This window comes from Vipera berus (assembly GCF_964194415.1).
Source record: "Vipera berus genome assembly, chromosome: Z".
NCBI classification, from domain to species: Eukaryota; Metazoa; Chordata; class Lepidosauria; order Squamata; family Viperidae; genus Vipera; species Vipera berus.
In genome coordinates this window covers 79,055,222-79,074,079 of record NC_138205.1, presented here as the reverse complement: position 1 = coordinate 79,074,079, position 18,858 = coordinate 79,055,222, and the positions used below count along the sequence as shown (strand labels likewise).

Genomic DNA, 18,858 nt, shown 5'->3' with positions numbered 1-18,858 from the left:
CACTGAGCCACCACGTACCCTGTCAGGGTACAAAGTTACAGGTCCAAGGGCAAAGGTAAATGCAGAGTCCACAGCCCCAAGCCCAATCAGGGGTCCAAGGCAAAGGTCCAAAATCCATGAGCAAGTCCAAGATCCAAATCCACAGTCATCAAAACACAATCTAGAGTCAAGAAAACCAAGTCCACAAAAGTGAAACATGTACATAGCAGGAGAATGGGCAGTCGTTTCCAATAACCTCCAACTCCATTCATCTGATTAAATAGCTGCTCACTGGTGCAGCTCATCAGGAAGATAAGATAGCTGCTTCATGAGTAGCCTCACCAGCCTATCTTTTAATTGCCTCCGCTCAACCCTGCATGTCCATGGATTAGGCAGAAGAGACAAGTCTTCCTTGTCGCTGCTGGACAGTTGCAGCTGCATAACTTCTCCACCTTGCCCAGTGGGGCCTCTGAGCTCTCCAGCTACAGCAGTGCCTCTTTTTCCTTCTACAGCCAGCCATTCATCCAGTTGCCCCTCCAGCAACCTCTGCACTCTGCCTGGCCTCTCCATTCCAGGCTTGGAGCCCTCATTGACTTACCGGCACTCCTTCACACCCCACTCCAAAGTCTCCAGAGCCAGTTTTATCTCGTTGTCTGAGCTGGCATCCAGGGAAGTCATCACAATGTCCTTTAGAGGTCTGTGCCGTCATTGGTTAATCCCTTCATTTTCTAGCACTCTAACTTTGTATATAAGACTGCTGTGGTGACATGAGAAGCAGGTGTCAGGAGCACATGTGAGCAATATCCCATCCTCCATCTATTTGAAAAGATTCCAGATCTACTCACCTTGGAGATCTACTCACTGGTTCTTTGGTCTTTGCCATGCTTATGGGATCTTCTTATGCCAGGACATCTTCAGGCCTTCTTATGCCAGGCCTTCTTCCAAAAATCCATTTATTAAGCATCTCCTGCATGGACTAGTATTTTAACAAAGATATAAACCCAGCTGGGAAAACTATAAATTTGCCCCTTGTGGAATGTTATCCAGAATCAATATTTTCTATTGTTCAAGTCTCACACTGATGATGCTGATGACCATCCAGCCATATACCTTGGCCCATGGGTTTTGTTTGATCACTTGTTTTTTGATATATTATGTACACAAATGTATATATATATCATTTGTTTCTGTATCCAATAAAAGGATTTGGTGCCCCCATAATAAATGCTTTTTGCTTTGCTGGAATTACTTGGTGATTTGTATTTTCAGATGAGCAAAGACACTTCTCTGCGAAACAAAAGTTTCTCTCAAATTCGGGGACCAATTTCTTGGCTCGAGTCAAACGTCAAGCTCAGAACGCCTGAGTCTGTAGGCAACACTTGAGAAAAGGTTGGAATGGGATAAATACTGAAATTTTTAAAAAAAATTAACAACCCTCCCCATAAAACTCTAGTGAAGTTGCCAACCCGTTAGTGGTTCAATGCATTTATTAAGCCAATTCTCAATCATAAAGAGATATATCAATGTTCAAGAACTTTGATTTTTGCAGTCTCACGTACACAAAAAACCGAGTAGATTTTCAGTAAACTGTTTATGGTTTGCAGTTAAAGGGTTAAAAGAAAAGTTGCCCGGAAGAGCCACGGGAGTTATTTTGCCTCTGTGAATCATGGGAATCGTAGGAAAATATGGAGATGCTAGCTATGTCGTGGCTGCTTTGAGTTTGAGGTAATGTGCGTTTGTCTTTCGTTGGAGTAATCGTGCCACCCCCTTTCCTCCATCCGCCACCTCGCGCAAGCGCCCCGATAAAGGTGATTTCTTCTCCAGAAAGTGGGTCGTGGTAACTGATCTACTTTGTTTTTGGGTGTCAATTCCTTATGGCAGCAACTTTAATATTTCCACTTGTTGCTTCCCCCCCCCCGATTGCGCTGGAGTGTCCTGGCTGTGATGATTGTTGAAAGCGGCGAGGCTTAACAAGTTTAAAATGGCAGGAAAAGCGTCCCATTTTACTTTTTAGCATAACTTTATTAATTCACACACACCTTGGTTTCTTTTTCGCCTTGTTCCAAGCACTCGCTTTTAAACGACGTCCCGGTGACTTTCCCGTTTTTCCAAAGGGCTCTCTAGCCCGTCGCTTTGCAACTCGCCATTTATGATTTCGGAAAGAAGCGCCGGAGTTTAGGCTCTAGATTACCCGGACGACCACCCCAAAAAGCAGATAAACATTTTGAGTTTGAGCGCAACATCGATTGCAGAAAGCGAAGATCCAAGAGGAATGAAGGAGCAATCAGGGCCTTTGCATTTCTAGGGAAGCAACTAGTTAATGCAAGCAGGTGGACGGATTCTTCTCCCATTTGCCTCAGACTATTTTGGCTGCAACTCTTGGTTGAGAAAATGTTTGCTGGATTGCATCTGGTATTTAGCTGTGTGAGCAGAACATGTTAGGGCACAAACGGGCTAGAATAAACAGTGGGCTGGGTCAACTGTGGGTAAAGGTATGGCCAAATGGCCCTAAGACAGCAGAAATGTATGCAGAAAGAAAATTTGCTGTTTAAAGAAAATTCAGGATTCCTCTGGCTGTTTTGTTTTCTCACCTAAATATATGCTCACAAGAACACAACAACAAATCTATCTCCCTTTTATGGCGTGGGTGAAGTTGGACAAATAGAGACAGGTGTGGTGTGTTTAGCCACCTGTGAAGTTGCTTAACAGGTTGCAGACATGGATATGTTCCACACCTGTGACTTGCCAGTTGGGCTATTCCCAAACACAGATCTAGTGCCCCTTTTGAAAGAGTGAAAAACCTGCAGGCTTTCCTCAGTGAATTTGCTCCAGCCTTTTCACAACTTTGGGTATCTTTTCAACATTTTATTTAACTCTACAGTGTATTTTTGAAATATGAGCTAGCAGATTTCAATACAACCAGTTGTGCTTAATTTATTTTTTATTCTTTCTTTAATGATCCCCATCACAGGATTTGCTTTTGCCACTGGGGCAAAATTGACCACAACTGAAGGACCACAACACTTCTTAGCTCAGACCACATATTTCACCTCAGTGTGAGTTACTTAGAACTGGCTAAGTTGAACTGCATTTGTCATTTCAGTATGCATCTCCATAGCGTGCAGACAATCTTTATTGTTCCTTTCTGTTTTGAAAGCCTAAATGAAAGTAGGTCATCAAAAAAATCAGCTATTTCATTGCTCACTCAAAACGCTCCCTCTAGCACCATAACTATTACATTTATTTAGGAGTTGTTAACTTTAGTCAAAGCTTTTTGGAGTTCTCTAAACACAATTTTACCAAAATACTTTTTATTTATGTATTAGCTGATGGTATATAATTTTTCTTATAAAAGAAATGCTGATCTTCAGCAAGACATTTGTTTTGTGATAATGTCAGTCTTCTTCTTTAGTTATCACAACAAGGATGTAGCCAGGAGCTGAATGCAGAACACATTACAAATCATCTATGTGCCAGTTCCAAGTCACCTGAAGCTGAAGAGCAAACTCAAACATTCCACAATATGATCTTAGAACTGACAATGAAGACATTTTCTGCCTTTCAGGATCAACTATCAACTGTAAAGGAACTAGCAGTCAAGAAATATGCCAAAGATTGACACTTCATAGGGTTGCAATGAAAGCATTGAAAATGATATTTAGATACCTTATTTATAGTGTGTCTCTATGCCTAAATTTGTCATGGTTCCCAAACTGAATCTATGCCATTAATTCTCAATATTGAATTATTTTTGTTTCTTCCCCCCAAAAGGTGCCAAATGGATACATATCTACTTAAGAGTTTACCATTTCAGACTTTAAAAGAAAATAAGAAAGGCCTTTTATAATATCACCATGTTTTGGAATATGTTTTTTGGATCCTTCAGAAGCCTAAACAGTTAAACATTTTAAAAATACAGATTCCTAGGATGAAAACCTTGATGATTTTTGTCTTAAATGTGAGAAATTTATAATCTGAAGGAGGGGAAAATAACATTAAATATAACTTTAAAAACTAGGTAGCCATTAAACATGACTTTTAAAAATTAGAATGTTAGCAATTGTAAGTAAATAGTTTTTTTCTAGACTTAAAGATACTGAAGAAATGACTATTTACCACTAACCTGAAGATTATTGACAACATGAACTCTCCCTTTTTCACCTAGCTATGTGAGAAATTGAAAAGAGCAATCTCCACATTTTAGTTTCAACAATGGCAAGTAGTAGTGGTGAAACTCAGCTACAGAGGATTATCCGGGATATGCAGGGTAAAATATTTTTTATCTACTTATTTATTTATTCCAGTCACATTCTTTTATAGGAAAAGAAAATTATGCTCATGATACAAAGAATAAGATAATTTATATTCCTGAATATTTGTCTATCAAATGGAATCATCTTTAAATTCTACACCTGACTTGTGAAGTACTTAAATGCTCATCAGGCACCTTAGAAATTAATTTTTCAGCAAAGTAGGAAGAACATTTGCACAACTTGTGTGTTCAGTTTTAAGCATCTTTGCAAGTTGGCCAAAATATGTATCTGGTTTTATTAGTTGTGGAAACCATTTGATTGTTGGAAAATTCAGTCTTGTTTCAGATCTCATTCAATGTTTAAATGATAGTTTTTCATTCTCCCTGATGAAAGATCCTTGAAAATGTAACAGTACAACTCCAAGAATGACAGACAGATCTATTTTTATTGGCATTGGCTGGAAATTTGGACTGCAGCCATTTTAGCAGATTTTTTTCTCTCTCTTACACAATCATACATATAAGTTCCCCACATTTTGTGGGTATATTGTATGGTAACCTGAAGTCTTGTAGTTTTCTTCTGCTATTCCTCAACTTGTAAGGAACAATGTATTTTCTGTGAAAAACTATATTCCCAAATAAAAGGAAGTAAAATATCCAGTAATACAATTTGCATAATTTATGCTGCTTCTCTAAAGTATGGTATAGGCATCATACCCTCAACCACTGATTTTCTCTCTCTCTCTCTCTCTCTCTCTCTCTCTCTCTCTCTCTCTCTCTCTCTCTGTGTGTGTGTCTATCCACAAACATTCACACACATATACACATATGTTCTTTGTAACATGTCAAAAGATATTACAGTACCCATTTACTGTGAAGGATTAATTTGTAGCTTCTGTGCCAATATCTGTTTTGTTATGGAATTGTACCATACATATAATCCCAGCCTTTAAGATTCTTAATGCTGTGCATTAGTTGTATCAGTCTGACTCTGCCTATTGTTTTTAATTGCTTATTTTATTGTTCTATTATTTTCTTTTTGTTTACAACTGACTTCATTTTCTTTCTTTTTATTATTGTAAGCTTTCTGGAGTAGCCAGCCAATAAATTTAACAAATAAATAAAGTAGCCCTGACACTATATTAATTTGTATTTTGATTAAATTGAAATAGAATAATGTTTGTATTTTTTCAGTGTGCTATTTTATTTTGTACCAGTTTATGACATTGCCAACTGATCAAGATTTCTCTGAGGAAAACAGAGAATTATATAGTCATTGCTTGTTCTTAATTAACTACAAATAATTGCATTGTGTTCTTTCCAAAAGATGCTGTGACAGAACTGAACAAAGAATTTTTAGAATCAGGAGAACCAATCACAGATGACTGTATCATCTTGCACAAGTTTTCTTATAAGCTTGAATACCTCTTGCAGGTAAGGACTCTGAAGAAATTAATATACGGAATTAATATCAAATATGAAATTTCTAGAACTTTACAGAAAAGCAGAATCAAAAGTTGAATGAAAACAAATACAATTTGTTTTCTATTTAAACAAAAAAATCTCAGCAATTCAACTGTAAGCAGAAAATGGAATTTAGGAAATAAAAATAACTGCAGAGTCCATTCTCATGGCTATCACTGAGTTTTGTAGCACAATTAACTGCTCTTTCTAAAGTTCAGCAGAATGAGGCTGATGGCTGTCTGAGTTGTAAATTTACAGATCACAAATTGCATTATTAGATCACAGACCTCACTTCAAAATTAACAGGTACAGGCTCCTATACCAAAAAATTAGCTTGTATCAATTCATTTAATTCTGACAAATTAGAACTGATGCTTTGTACATTGCTGCTTTAAAGCTACCTATTCCCCTTTTCTGTTTCAAAGTTTGACCAAAAGGAAAAATCCACTTTACTAGGCAATCGGAAAGACTACTGGGATTATTTTTGTGACTGTCTGCGAAAGGTTAAAGGTGCAAATGATGGTATTCGCTTCGTCAAGTCTATTTCAGAAGTAAGTAAAGTGCATTGCTCAGTCATTAATGATATAATTCAGTTTTTTGGGGAGGCCAATCCAACAAAGCATATGAGGATCACTTTCCATTTGTCAACAAGTAGACTAACACTAGTTCTTTCAGTGCTTCTTTTTTTCCTCTAGCATATAAGCCAACTTGACAGCTGCTCAGAAACTTACAGTATTGAAACAGTGAATAAACTGCATTAGTCAATCTTATCTTTGGAAAAAACTGTAGGGATCAGCATTCCTTCTACCTATCCTGATGATCCATATTCAGTGTGAACATGTGTCCTTATGAACATGAACCCATCTATGAAGGAAAGCAACAAGAAATATGCACTTGCTCATAAATTTCAAAAACACCCAGTATACTTGTTCCTTTGTCCTTGTTGAAGGTTTTCTATTGAATCGCCATTAATCCTGTCATTGCACATTCTGAATCTTAAGTGCCATATCTACATTAGTTTTGTTTGATCCATAATGAGCTTCCTCAAGTCAAGGATATAGATCAGGTTTACTTCCTCCTTCAGAAAACAATCAACAAAAAGAGACTTTTTTTTCTTGGACTTGGCACAATATGTTCAGAGAGTAAAGAAGAAAGTCATATACAGGAATTGAGCATGTCCCTTTTAGAGTTTAATCCATTCATTCAAAAAAATTTATGGTACTGGAAATAGCCCTTTTTTTGCCTAATTTAGGTAGTTGATCTTGTGGAGGAGTTCTGAAGATCATATGAATGGGTCTGGGGAATGATTATGTTCTGTTTGCATTTCTATGTCAAGCAACTATTTTAGTTGCATTTGGGTCTATAAATCCTTTTAATAAAACCTTCCCAAAAAAACTACTAATATCTTTTAATCACAGGAATAGTGTGATTTAATAAGTATAAAGTCAGAAGGATTTTGAATGGGAAATGAATGGTATCCTTTATTAGTGTCGTCATCTTGCGACCACAGCTTCCTTAGCAGAAAGCTTGTACTTAAAAAGTTTTTATATATCAAATATATAATATTTATACAAACAGATGAAAAGAAAACAATAGGAATTGTTCATAGTAAGTCATCATCATTACAGTTAACCCCAATCTGATCTAAATATTCTGCCCTCTTCGAAATGGCTTTTGAAATGTAGACTGTAGTTTTATTAGTGATGCGAAGATTTGTTTCCTCCAAACATAAAACAGTTTCCCCCGGGTGCCCTAATGTTTTTTAGTTTTTAAATAAGGATCTAAAAAAGCATCCCCTTCTGCAGAATACGGTTTGGAATCAACAAGAATGTGTCCAATGTCATCAGTGTGGCTGATGCTCGTAAATGCACAGTTTTTCTTTAAATGGAAACACATGAAACCTCCCATGTCTTACCATGGAGTCCAGTTGCTCAGACAAAAACTTTAGAAAAAGCTCTTGTGAAATGTTGAGGCATGTTCAATATTTCTCTAACTGGGAAGTTGGTTTGTGTTGTGCCAGTCACTTCAAAGACTGAACATATTTAAGTGCTACAGTATCATCCTGAGTAGCCACATTAATAACTCTTTGTTTCAAAACCTTTTGGTCTTCAGATCTGATTGGACTGGGAATTGGATGGAGAATCCATATTGTGAGCTGATATTTGAACGTTGTGAGGCCCAAATGTGAGATTGCTTGTTGTGCAGCTACTCTTCAAAACATATAACTGGGTAGTCTGTTTGGGAACATAGATAGCACCTTAAACTATTAATTGAATATTTTAATTACCAAATGGCTTTACGTAGCAGGTATATTCTGTCCTTTCTGCTGGAGCTAATGTAAATTTGTCTACCCTAAGATACGTTTAAAAAAAGTAGAATGTATCTGCACCAAGTATGATCATTGAGACTTTTTTTAATGTTACATGTCTTTATGAAAGAAGTAGACAAGCTGGGTAGCTATGGTGTTGGCACAGGCTGTAGCCCTTAAAAGAATTTCTCTTAAAATATGGGAGCCAGGAACCTGTTTCTGAGGTAGGACTTAACTTGATCTGCGCCTTACCTATCCGGGGTCCAATTATAGATCGTGTGCCTGCCCCTGAAAGCAACTATCTTCATTTTGGACTTACTGATGTCCACATTGAGTGTGTAGAAAGCACTATATCTGTGCAGCGTTCTCCTTATCCCTACAGGGATCTATGACACTAGCATAAAGCAGAATGCTTACATGTTTATTTTTTACCTTTAGGCATATGTGTACCAGTAGAGTGAAACAGGGCTTTTTTTCTCATAGAATGCCCAGAACGGAGTTCCGGCACCTTTTTTGGATGGAACCTTGTAGGGTAGGCCAGGCGGGTTGTATGACGTGTGAGTTCCGGCACCTTTTTCTTTTACAAAAAAAGCACTGGAGTGAAAGGATTTGGGGATGTCATGTGTACAGATTCAACCGTGGAACAACTCAACCTAAAACTAATTTAGTCTCCAAGAAGCAAGCCCTTTTTGATTAAGTGATTCTTTATCTTATATAAAAGATACTTGGCATACAACTTTTCAGTGATGTTAATCAGTTTAATTGGTCCATAATTTAAAGGTTCAACTTTTTTGTACAAAAAGGGGGACCACAATAGAAATCTCCCAATCAGCTGGAATTTGGCAAAAATTATTTATATGACTAAATAATTTTAACGACTGGAGCCCATCAGTCATTGTGACATTTAAATAATTCAGGAAGTTGAAGATCTTTTCCAGGAGCCTTGTAACACAATTATTATTTGATAGATAGTTTTATGCTGAATCCATAGCTAGCCCTAATCTTTTTCTCAGGGAGTGACACTCTTGAGCCAAATCATTGAGGGTCTTTTATCTATTACCTTCTATGAAGGGCCTTTCCAGTTAAGAATTGTCTTAATTCTGCACTTAGATTTTCATAGACTGTAAATACAGAGTTGACATCTGTGCAAGGTGAAGTAACTGTGTTTACCAGAGTCAGGGCTTAATCTGATTTAATATATTCAGTCAAACTCTTCACATCCATTCTGGTCCATTTTATGCTGCTTCTGTATGTCCTAGTGGACTGCATATGAAATGAAACCCATCTATCTGTCTGAGGTTGAAGTAGAAATTAACAGCCACAGTTGGTAGTCACTATCTCTTACATAAACCTGGAAGTCTGAGAAAAGGGACACATTACTGTTAGAGACACATAGGTACTTTAAAGTACTACTTGATTTCTTTCAATGGTAAGTAAAAGACTACACAAAACCTTGGTCTTTGCTAGAATTTGCAAGTTACACTTACCAGCTTTTACAACTAATACGAGCAGTAACCCATTTCTGGACCCTAAAGATCATAAATTTAATAGGGAATGAAATTCTTCGGGGATATTCAGATTACTAATATGTGAAGGCCTCAACTTTACAAAAACTGTTTGGGGAGTTTTAATAGTTAGGTCTATAAGGGTTTGCTCTAAATCAGGGGTGTCAAACTCAATTTCATTGAGGGCCGCATCAGCATTGCGGTTGCCCTCGGGGGGCTGGATGGGTGTGGCTAGGGTGGGCGTGACGAGTGTGTATGGCCTACTGGGTGGGCGTGGCCAGCTCTACATTGTTCATGTCAAGGGTGCCTATGGGGGCCTGGGCAGGAGTGGGACAGATCTGAGGGTCTCTGGCAAAAGGAGATGGGACTGGGGCAAGTCTCAAGGCCTCACTGTTCCTCTCAGGCCATGCGGGGGGTGGGGGGGCTGGACAGTGGCACGGAAGTCAAATGCCCTAACCCTCAAGGCTGCTACTGTGCTTGTTCTTCTTAGCCAGGTTGCTCATGATGGGTACGAGGGCAAAGTTAAGAGGGAGGCACACTCCCTCTCCATGTGAGGAGACCTGGCTTTGTATCCAAAGCTTCCTTAGCAATAGGATCGGAGACCCCCCAGGATAGGCCAGGAGGAGGGAGCAAGAGGATGGTGAAAAGGTAGCAGGGAAGGACTAAGGCAGGACTTCCCTCAGACCCTCCCTCTCCTTCCTTCCTTCCTTCCTAAGAGTGGTGGGAAAATATTTGAGATGAGGGAGGGGGAAAAACAGGCAAGAAACGGAGCTGGGGAAGTGGCATCCTTCGTGAGGAATGAAGAAATGCACCATCGCCTGGAAGTGGCCAGCACATAGCCCTTGCCTACTTCACATATCCGGCTTGGTGGGCTCTGGGGAGGGGGATGCCATGAGCAGCATGAGAGTCGATGTTACCTGCGCAATGCTGCCTAGCCCCCAGCCTGCCTGGTTTTGGCAAGCAACGAGGTGCTGTCCTCACAGTACCGAGAGGCTGAGCCGGGTGGCATGAATCTGAAGAGAAGCGCAACGCTGCCTAGCCCCTAGCCTGCTGGAAGTAGGCAGGGCCGTGTGCTGGCCACTTCCAGGTAATGGTGCATCTCTTCATTCCTCACAAAGGGTGATACCTCCCCAGTGCGTGCCCAGGGGGTGGGGCCGATGCGGCAGGGGCTGGTCCCTCGCTGTTTCCAGATGGCCTTGTGGAGATAAGACTGAATGCGTTTCAGTATAGATGGCCACCACGAAATTGTACATTGGCTCCTAGCCAGCCTGGGCCGGGACCAAGGCAGTGGGGGCCGTTCCCTCACTGTTTCCAGGATGGCTTCGCAGGCCACATGAAACTACTTCGCGGGCCAGATCTGGCCCTCGGGGCTTGTGTTTGACATGTCTGCTCTAAATTCACCCACATGTCAGAGAAGTAATATGTAGACATTTGTGGTGGTATATACACATTTAACACAGTGGTGGGATTCACATATGTGAACAACCAGTTCTCTGTGTGGATGCCACTTCTAGAAGTCCATTCTGGGCCTGGGGAACATAAAATTAGCTACTGGTTCTGCCGAAGTGGTGCGAACTGGCTGAATCCCACCACTGATTTAACATCATAATCACCAAGCCTTTATATTGGAATTTAATAGTCAAGCAAAAAGGTGAAAAAGCAACTATAGTGATTTCTGTTCTGATGTACCTCCATTGAAGTTCTTCCTTGATCAATATTGCCAAACCCCTATTACCCAGCCTTTCTCTTTTATTTTTCACACCAAGGTGACTCTGTACTTAAAGCCAGGTATCAAAATCTGTTCATCTTTAGCTATTAACTAGATCTCTTGTACTGCAGTCAGATCAAAATTGGACAGAAATTCGAGAGATCACATAGTTTATATTTCCAACTTGCTAGATTCCTTGCTAATATAGGGATCATTGTATCATTCATCATACCTATAGGAGTATAGAAGAAGAGCTAATTGGGGTGACTTGTAACGTGGTCCCTTCAGTCAGCCTTCTGCAGATATGAAATCGAGGAAACTGGATCTATTCAAGTATGTGATTGGCGACTTGGATTTTCTTGAAAACCACTTGGCAAAGCAGCTTGCTTGGTCCATGGAATTCTTCACAAAATTGATTTCCTTTTATTGCAGTGTTTTGTATGATGCTCACATGAGTCTTCACTTGGCATGCCAAAGCACTATGTTGAGGTCACCAATCTTAGGTTCAAGGGGTCTGAAGCATATTTGAATGAGTTTGCTGAGCTAGAGGTGTTGCTAAACTATTTGTGGCAGTGAGTTCATCCAGAGTTTGAAACTTTTCTTCTGGGGGGGCAGGGGTCCCTTTAGCCCGCAGTCCAGTTGATAGAACTATGACATCAGGAGAAAATGCAGGTGTTTATTTATTTATTATTTTATTTTTGGGGCTTATATGCCGACCTATCTCTCGAAGGACTCAGGGCGGCTAACAACAATAAAAGACAATAATACAAATGTTAAAAAAAATGTGTGGTGCAAGATAACTCCCTCTTAATCTATAAAATTGCCTGATTGTTTTCCTTCTGATTCTTCTTCTGTTGAAAATCCTTGGTTAAATCAACAAGTTTAACCATAGATTTTTGTAGATTGGTGTAATTATCCTTGCAACTTTTGGGGGAGGGGGAGATTGGCATCCATTCAATCAAAGGCTATACTGCTATTTGTGTTGTTAATAGCTCTATTGTAAATTTCTTAGTTTTTATCAATATTTCATCTTCTCACTATTAGGCAATTAAATGATTATCTGTGTTTTATCAAGATCCTAAACAGCATACTACTCCTTGAAGTATTATGCCAGGATTCTTTGTTTAATGTGACATCCAAATCTAGCCAAATAACTAAACTAGCTCCACTCTGATATTTAAACTATCACTATTTTTTCCTTGATATTATTATTTAATGCAAAAAAACCAACTACTTTTCTGTTTAAGCTCAGTGCAGAGATAGTTAAATGCTAGATCCTGTTTTTTTGTGTGTGTATAATCTTTCTTTTCATTATTTCCAGGATTAGATCTGTATCACAATTAAAAAAAACAGGATCTGAACGTTTACTAAGTTCTTCCTTCTCCCTACCTTCTATACAATAGCAACTCACTATTATAAAGTACTTTTGACCTTCTGAATCAACTACCTTTATATTTGAGTCCGAGGTCCATTTTACCCTATCTGGAAAACCTTATTGTGAATATGTATAATATATTGTAATAAGTTTGTTTTATTTTTTAGCTCCGCACTTCTCTTGGTAAAGGCAGGGCATTTATCCGCTACTCCTTAGTGCACCAAAGGCTTGCAGACACTTTACAACAGTGTTTTATGAATACCAAAGTAACAAGGTAAACACAGTTGTTTTTGTTCTTCTTGGTAGTGGTGATTACTTAATTGAATTTACATCACACTGTATGTTGCATATCTTGTTGAAAATGTGGAAATAAATTGCTTTTTTCATTTTTTTGTTTTTCATTTTTTAAAGTGACTGGTATTATGCAAGAAGTCCCTTCCTCAACCCAAAACTGAGTTCTGATATTGTTGGTCACCTGTATGAATTAACTGAAATTCAATTTGATTTGGCATCAAGAGGCTATGACTTAGATGCTGGTTGGCCCACATTTGCCAGGTAATGCAAACTGCTGCCACTATAAAGTCTATAATTTTCATAAAGCATTTTTGCCCCAGGCTGTGTTAAAGCTTCTTTATAAAAACAGTTGTCAGATAATACTGACTTTTCACAATTTTCCAATAATTTCCAGATTAGATCAGATGTTCAGAAGGACCATCAGAAATAAACCTGCCACTCAAAATTTTTAGAACACATACTGCAACTAAGTTACAAACATAATGGAGCAGGGCCATCACGGTTGTAACTTGTGACAGTTATAAAATTCTGTGACTTTTGAAGCAGTCATTAAGCAAATACTGTATGTGGTCATTAAACAAACAAATTGTTTGCTCCAAGTGCAGCCTTGCCAAAAGTCAGATGTAAATGCTGATTTTTGGCAAAATCATAACATGGTTACATGATCATGAAACACTACAAATAGTTGTAAATGCTGAGCACCCCAGGTGTAGTCTAGGGGTAGGCAGCCTCAGCTCTTTTATGACTCGTGGACTTCAACTCCCAGAATTCCTGAGTCAACATGGGTGACTCAGGAATTCTGGGAGTTGAAGTCCACGAGTCATAAAAGAGCCAAGGTTGCCTACCCCTGGTGTAGTCACATGACTGCAGAGGGCCCCAAACCATCGGAATCCAAGTCATAAGTACCCCCAGATAGATCTGTTGGAACATTGAATGGTCACCAAGCAACCAGTTGTGAGACAACTATCCGCATATTCAATTCTGAACCAAATGGATCCTATTAAACTTAAGGAGCCAACTGATAACTCTCAGGCAGAGCCCAAAGAAGAGCTGAATTCTGCAATTCTTATTCCAAGTTATAACAAAAACCAAAAGAAGCAATTAATGCAGAGGATCCACATGAGAGGAGAAGATGGGAGCCAAGTGATGAAACATCACTATATAAACCTGTAATTTGTGGGATAAGAAATGTAGAAGCTCATCCTTTTAACATTTACTTCAAAACTGTGAAGAAATCAAAGTAGGAAGCCCTCTTAAAAATATAAACAAATACCAGTTTCATCTTGAAAGGTTTTGCTTCAGATGCTCACAGGAATTCTAGATCACCTCTGTAGATCTTATTCATTCGTTCCAAAACTGAAGATAAATTTAAATATATCAGGAATAGATGCAGGTGGATAGTTGGTGAGACAACATTCTTGAAAACTTTTTTTTTCCCCCTTAAAACAATCCTTCTTCCGTGTTCAGGAGAACATTGTGTTCACTTGGCTCCTCAGCTTATCTATGGAAACCTCCAAGCCGCAGTTCAAGCATGAGCAGTTTGGTGAGCAGCTCTATGCAGGTAATTGTACTGGCCAATAAATGTATAAACTATGAGGGAAGCAGTAATGCTATTATCTCTGAAAGCTTCTCTGATGAATAGCCTCATTGTGGTGATTCATTACCTTTCCTTGCTTCTGGGATGTTTTTAAAAATGTTTTGTATCAGAGAACCAATATCCTTTTATTCTAGGTGGTTGCTCTGTTGTCAGAATTCATGTGTGTTCCTCATTTGTACTTTAACTTTGTGTAACAATACTAAAAAAAAAACCCTACTGGTCTGCTTTGCGAGACTATTATAAGGATTCCCCAGCCACTGAAAAGCCTTTTATAAACAGCTTTCTTGCTAACTCAGATGTTTTCTCTCTTTTTAGGCTCAAGAGAACCTTTCCAGCCCAAATGAGAATAGCTTTTTTAATACTGAATCTCTTGAAGGCCTGGAGGATTTGCACATGGATCTTGAGCTGCAGCAGAAGGAACTACAGGATCGAATCCAGCATCTGGAAGGAGAAAAGCAAGAGCTTCAGGCCACTATTAGCTTTCAGAAGCAGCAAGTGCAAATGGAAAGAGAGAAGAACAGCAATATGGCAGAAGAGAATGACAGGCTAAAAAAAATGCTAGGGGAGTTAGAGAAACAGATTTCCCACTATACTCAGGGCACCATTCAGGAGTTTCAGAAATGCTTAGAGACACTAGAACTGAATGCAGCTGAGAAACAGAAAGAATGCTCTGCAAGGCTTGAGAGCCTGGAGTCCTTGAAAAATGCCCCTGATTCCAAAATCCTTCTTTTGAATCAAGAGCTAAAGACCTTGCAAATCTGGTTGGCCAGGAAGGATCTCTTGATTAATGAGCTTACTGCCAAACTAAAGTCAGCAGAGAAGAAAGCTGAGGAGCTTGCAGCAAAAGCAAATAGTCTTATGGATGAAAAAGGTCACCAGGCTATCAGCCAATATGATTCCGTACTAAAGATTGAGGAGTTATTAAAAAAGCTTTGTTGGGCTGAAGAGGAGAAAGCTGACGCCCAGAAACTGCATAGTGAACTTCTTTCTCATCTTAAAATTATGGAAGAGCAATTCCATGTGAAAGAAGAGAAACAGAAAGAATTTGAATTGAAATTGAAAAGCCTTACCATTAGCACTAAGGAAGAATCTGAAAAATTGCTTATTAATCTGGAAGCCGTGACTACTGAAAGGGCTGAACTTCAGAAAGAGCTAGCAGTGAAAGACAAAATGGTAGCTGATTTTCAAATCCAGCTGGCAGATACACTGGATTATGTAAAATCATTAGAACAAAAGCTACAGGAAGAAAGAAAAGAAAAGGCAGAATTTGAGAGGCTACTGAGTCATACAAAAACAACAATGGGACAAGAAATAAAAAACCTAATGGAGCATCTTGAATTGCTGGAAGTGCAGCTAGCAAAGCTCAATGACATGGTGAAAAGTTTAGAAAAGCAAAAAGGGGAAGTTGTTACGGAAAGAGACCATCTCAAAACAAGAGTATTGGAAATGGAACACCAGATCACAAAACAATGCTCCTCGTTGAGAAATTCCTTTGAAGAAAATGAAAACCTCAAATCCCAGAATACAAAACAGCAGCAAACCTATCAGAAGTTGAAAGAAAAGTGCAGCGAGTTAGATATATCTAAATCATTTTTAGAAGGAGAAGTTGCTCGATTAAGAGCCTCTGAGAAACATCTCCAGAGTCAGATAGATGATGCCATGGTATCTGTGGACGAAAAAGAGAAGACACTTCGAGAAAAGAACAAGCTGTTGGATGAAAACTTGCAAAATGCTACAAGACAGAACCAGCTTTTTGATGAAAAACTGAAGGCTCTGCAAACCGATTACCAAGAATTGAAACAAAATGAAAATAGGATTGCAGAATTCTTAAGTGTAGTTCAAGCCGAGCTCCAGAATGCCAAAGAACATAATCTACAAATGGAAAAGAATCTGTCGTCTTCCAGGCAAAGTGAAGAATCTCTGAAGTTACAGCTCACAGAGAAAATTGAGTTATTAGAAGGCCTGGAGAATCAGTGCAGTCAACTTCGGGAACAGGCTGAGGAGTATAGAATTAAAGCTGAAACCCTTGAGGAAAATGGCCTTCATCAAGCAAAAATAATTGAATCTCTTACATCTGAAAAGATTTCTGTAGAGAAAACCCAATTGGAGTTGGTATCTTGTCAAGAGAGAGAAGCTAAAGATTTGACATTTAGACTGGCTATTTCTGAGGAACAGCAGAATATCAGTCGGGCAGAGATATTGAGGCTCCAGGAGGAAATGATAGAATTTCAAGCCAAGCTTCGACAGACAGCTACAGAGAAACAAAAGCTTCAGGGCAAATTGGATGTCGCAGAAACTCTTTTAAGTGAGCAAAAATTATTGTCTCAGCAGCTAAAGGAGCAAAATGAAACACTGAACAGAAACCATGTGCAGGAACTACTTCAATGTAAAGAAGAAGAGAAAACGCAGAAAGATAAATGGAAAAAGCTAGCCCAACAGAAAGCTGAACTGGAAAAGGATGTGGTGTCCCTGACAGATGAATTGTCCAAGGTCAGGAGTGATTTGGATGTTGTTAATATGGAAAACATGGAAATCAAGGACCTTCTCCAAAGAACCAACATGGACATGGCTGAGCTGGGCATTCAGATTTGTTCCCTGACGTCGGAAAAGACAGAAATGGAAGAGAAGCTCTCCCAAGTCACAGAGGAGCTCAGAGCTACCAAAGAAATATCAATCGAAGAACAAGAGAGGCTGCAGCTTGAGTTGACAAGATTCAGTAATAAGAAACAAGAATTACAAGAGAAATTGGAAAATTCAAATGTTTGTGCTGCCATCATACCCGACTTGCAAACTCAGCTGGAATTGGCAGAGAAACAAACCAAGAGTTTGCAAGAAACCAGCAAAGAGGAGGTAGCTACTATCAAATTTCAACTGAGCACAGAAATTCTGAACTATCAGACAAAATTTAAGGTAAATTTTGTATCCTCTTTAAATCAAGTAAGGCTGCAGTTTTATGTTCGTTTGAACACGCAGCTCTTCTTACAAGTGTACTGATTGCAACGGCTGATTCTTCTGCAGCCTTAGTACCCAAAGGTACTAAGAAAGAAAGGGCCAGTTTCTTCCAGTTAAATGCAGATTGGAAGCCACTTGACCGATAGTTATTCCAGGAGGAGAATCTTCCTCCTTATATCATCTAGCTCTAGCCCACTGAATGTTGTGGGGAGAAATAATTTAGCCCTTGGATAAAATTCGGTTCCCATCATCTGCTCTACCCCAATTTGACAGCATAATAATAATCAGTTGTAAGTATGGAGGTGTTCTAGGGGAAAATAGAGCCTGCAATTCCTTTCCCGGGAATACCTCAGGAAGTCAGTTTGCCTACCAATCCCTGTTACACTTCAGGCTGAAGTATTGCATCCATGGAGACACTTGGAACTAGAGAGAGAAACTGATTTGGGTTATTATCTCTTGACCCGATAGGACAAGGTATATACAAGCTTTTGGCCCATGCACACAGCCTTTTACCTATCCTCTGAAGGATGACACTTGAACAAGCCTAGAGGTGGGGGAAAAAATAACTATGGGAGACAGAGGAATTGGTGCTGACGTGTGGATTCTGACCTGAGCTGATAAGATAGTCGAAATGATAGCACTGGTTTTTTTTTTTTGGTCCTCAGATTTCATTTGCTAACATGACTATGATTTCCCTGTCTAAATATAAACACTATAGATCAGGGGTGTCAAACTCAATTTCATTGAGGGCTGCATCAGCATTGTGGTGGCCCTCAGGGGGCCGGGTGGGTGTGGCCAGGGTGGGCATGGCTAGAGTGCGTATGGCCTACTGGGTGGGCATGGCCAGCTCTACATCGTTCACATCAAGGGTGCCTATGGGGGCCTGGGCAGGAGTGGGACAGATTTGAGGGTTTCTGGCAGAAGGAGGTTCTCTGGGCCAGGGCCAAGGCAGTGGGGGCCGTTCCCTCACTGTTTCCAGGATGGCTTTGTGGGCCACATGAAACCACTTCGCGGGCCAGATCCAGCCCCCGGGCCTTGTGTTTGACATGTCTGCTATAGATAGTCCTTGTTTTCTAAATGCCTTGTTAGTGACCAAGCAGAGTTAATAGAGAACACGGAAGCAAAATCACAAGCATGGTCACATGATGTTTCGTTTAACCACTGAGTTAAAAATGGCAACATCACGGTCAAAGGATTTTCCACTTAGTGATTGTGGTACTTAATGAAGGTGCTCACTAACCAATCCAAATTGTGGTCAATAAGTAAGGACTGCCTGTACTGTAAATCTCATTATAGAAGCTTTTGTTTGTTGTACTTGTAATGATGACAATTTGCAAGCCCATCCCTAGTTGGTCCCTGAAATCAACAGACCACTACACAATCCTTGAAAAAAATTGTTTTATTTGTTCTGTTTTAAATTTTAC

General features: G+C 39.4%; 1 protein-coding gene across 3 annotated transcripts in view; it reads left to right on the top strand.

Moving 5' to 3' along the window:
* The first annotated feature begins 1,624 nt into the window (after positions 1-1,624).
* FYCO1 (FYVE and coiled-coil domain autophagy adaptor 1) overlaps positions 1,625-18,858 on the top strand; it is a 74,348-nt gene continuing 57,114 nt past the window's right edge. For 2 of the 3 annotated variants that reach the window (XR_014028379.1, XM_081342945.1), the window contains exons 1-9: positions 1,625-1,704; positions 2,951-3,035; positions 4,145-4,246; positions 5,559-5,665; positions 6,121-6,246; positions 12,759-12,865; positions 13,003-13,146; positions 14,353-14,446; positions 14,798-17,392. Coding sequence is in view for 1 of the 3 variants with exons in the window: in XM_081342945.1 (XP_081199071.1) it covers positions 4,192-4,246; positions 5,559-5,665; positions 6,121-6,246; positions 12,759-12,865; positions 13,003-13,146; positions 14,353-14,446; positions 14,798-17,392 (3,228 nt within the window). In the remaining 2 variants the exon portion in view is untranslated. Of the gene's footprint in view, positions 1,705-2,950; positions 3,036-4,064; positions 4,247-5,558; positions 5,666-6,120; positions 6,247-12,758; positions 12,866-13,002; positions 13,147-14,352; positions 14,447-14,797; positions 17,393-18,858 lie in introns of all 3 variants that reach the window. The other variant, XR_014028380.1, reaches the window with a different exon arrangement.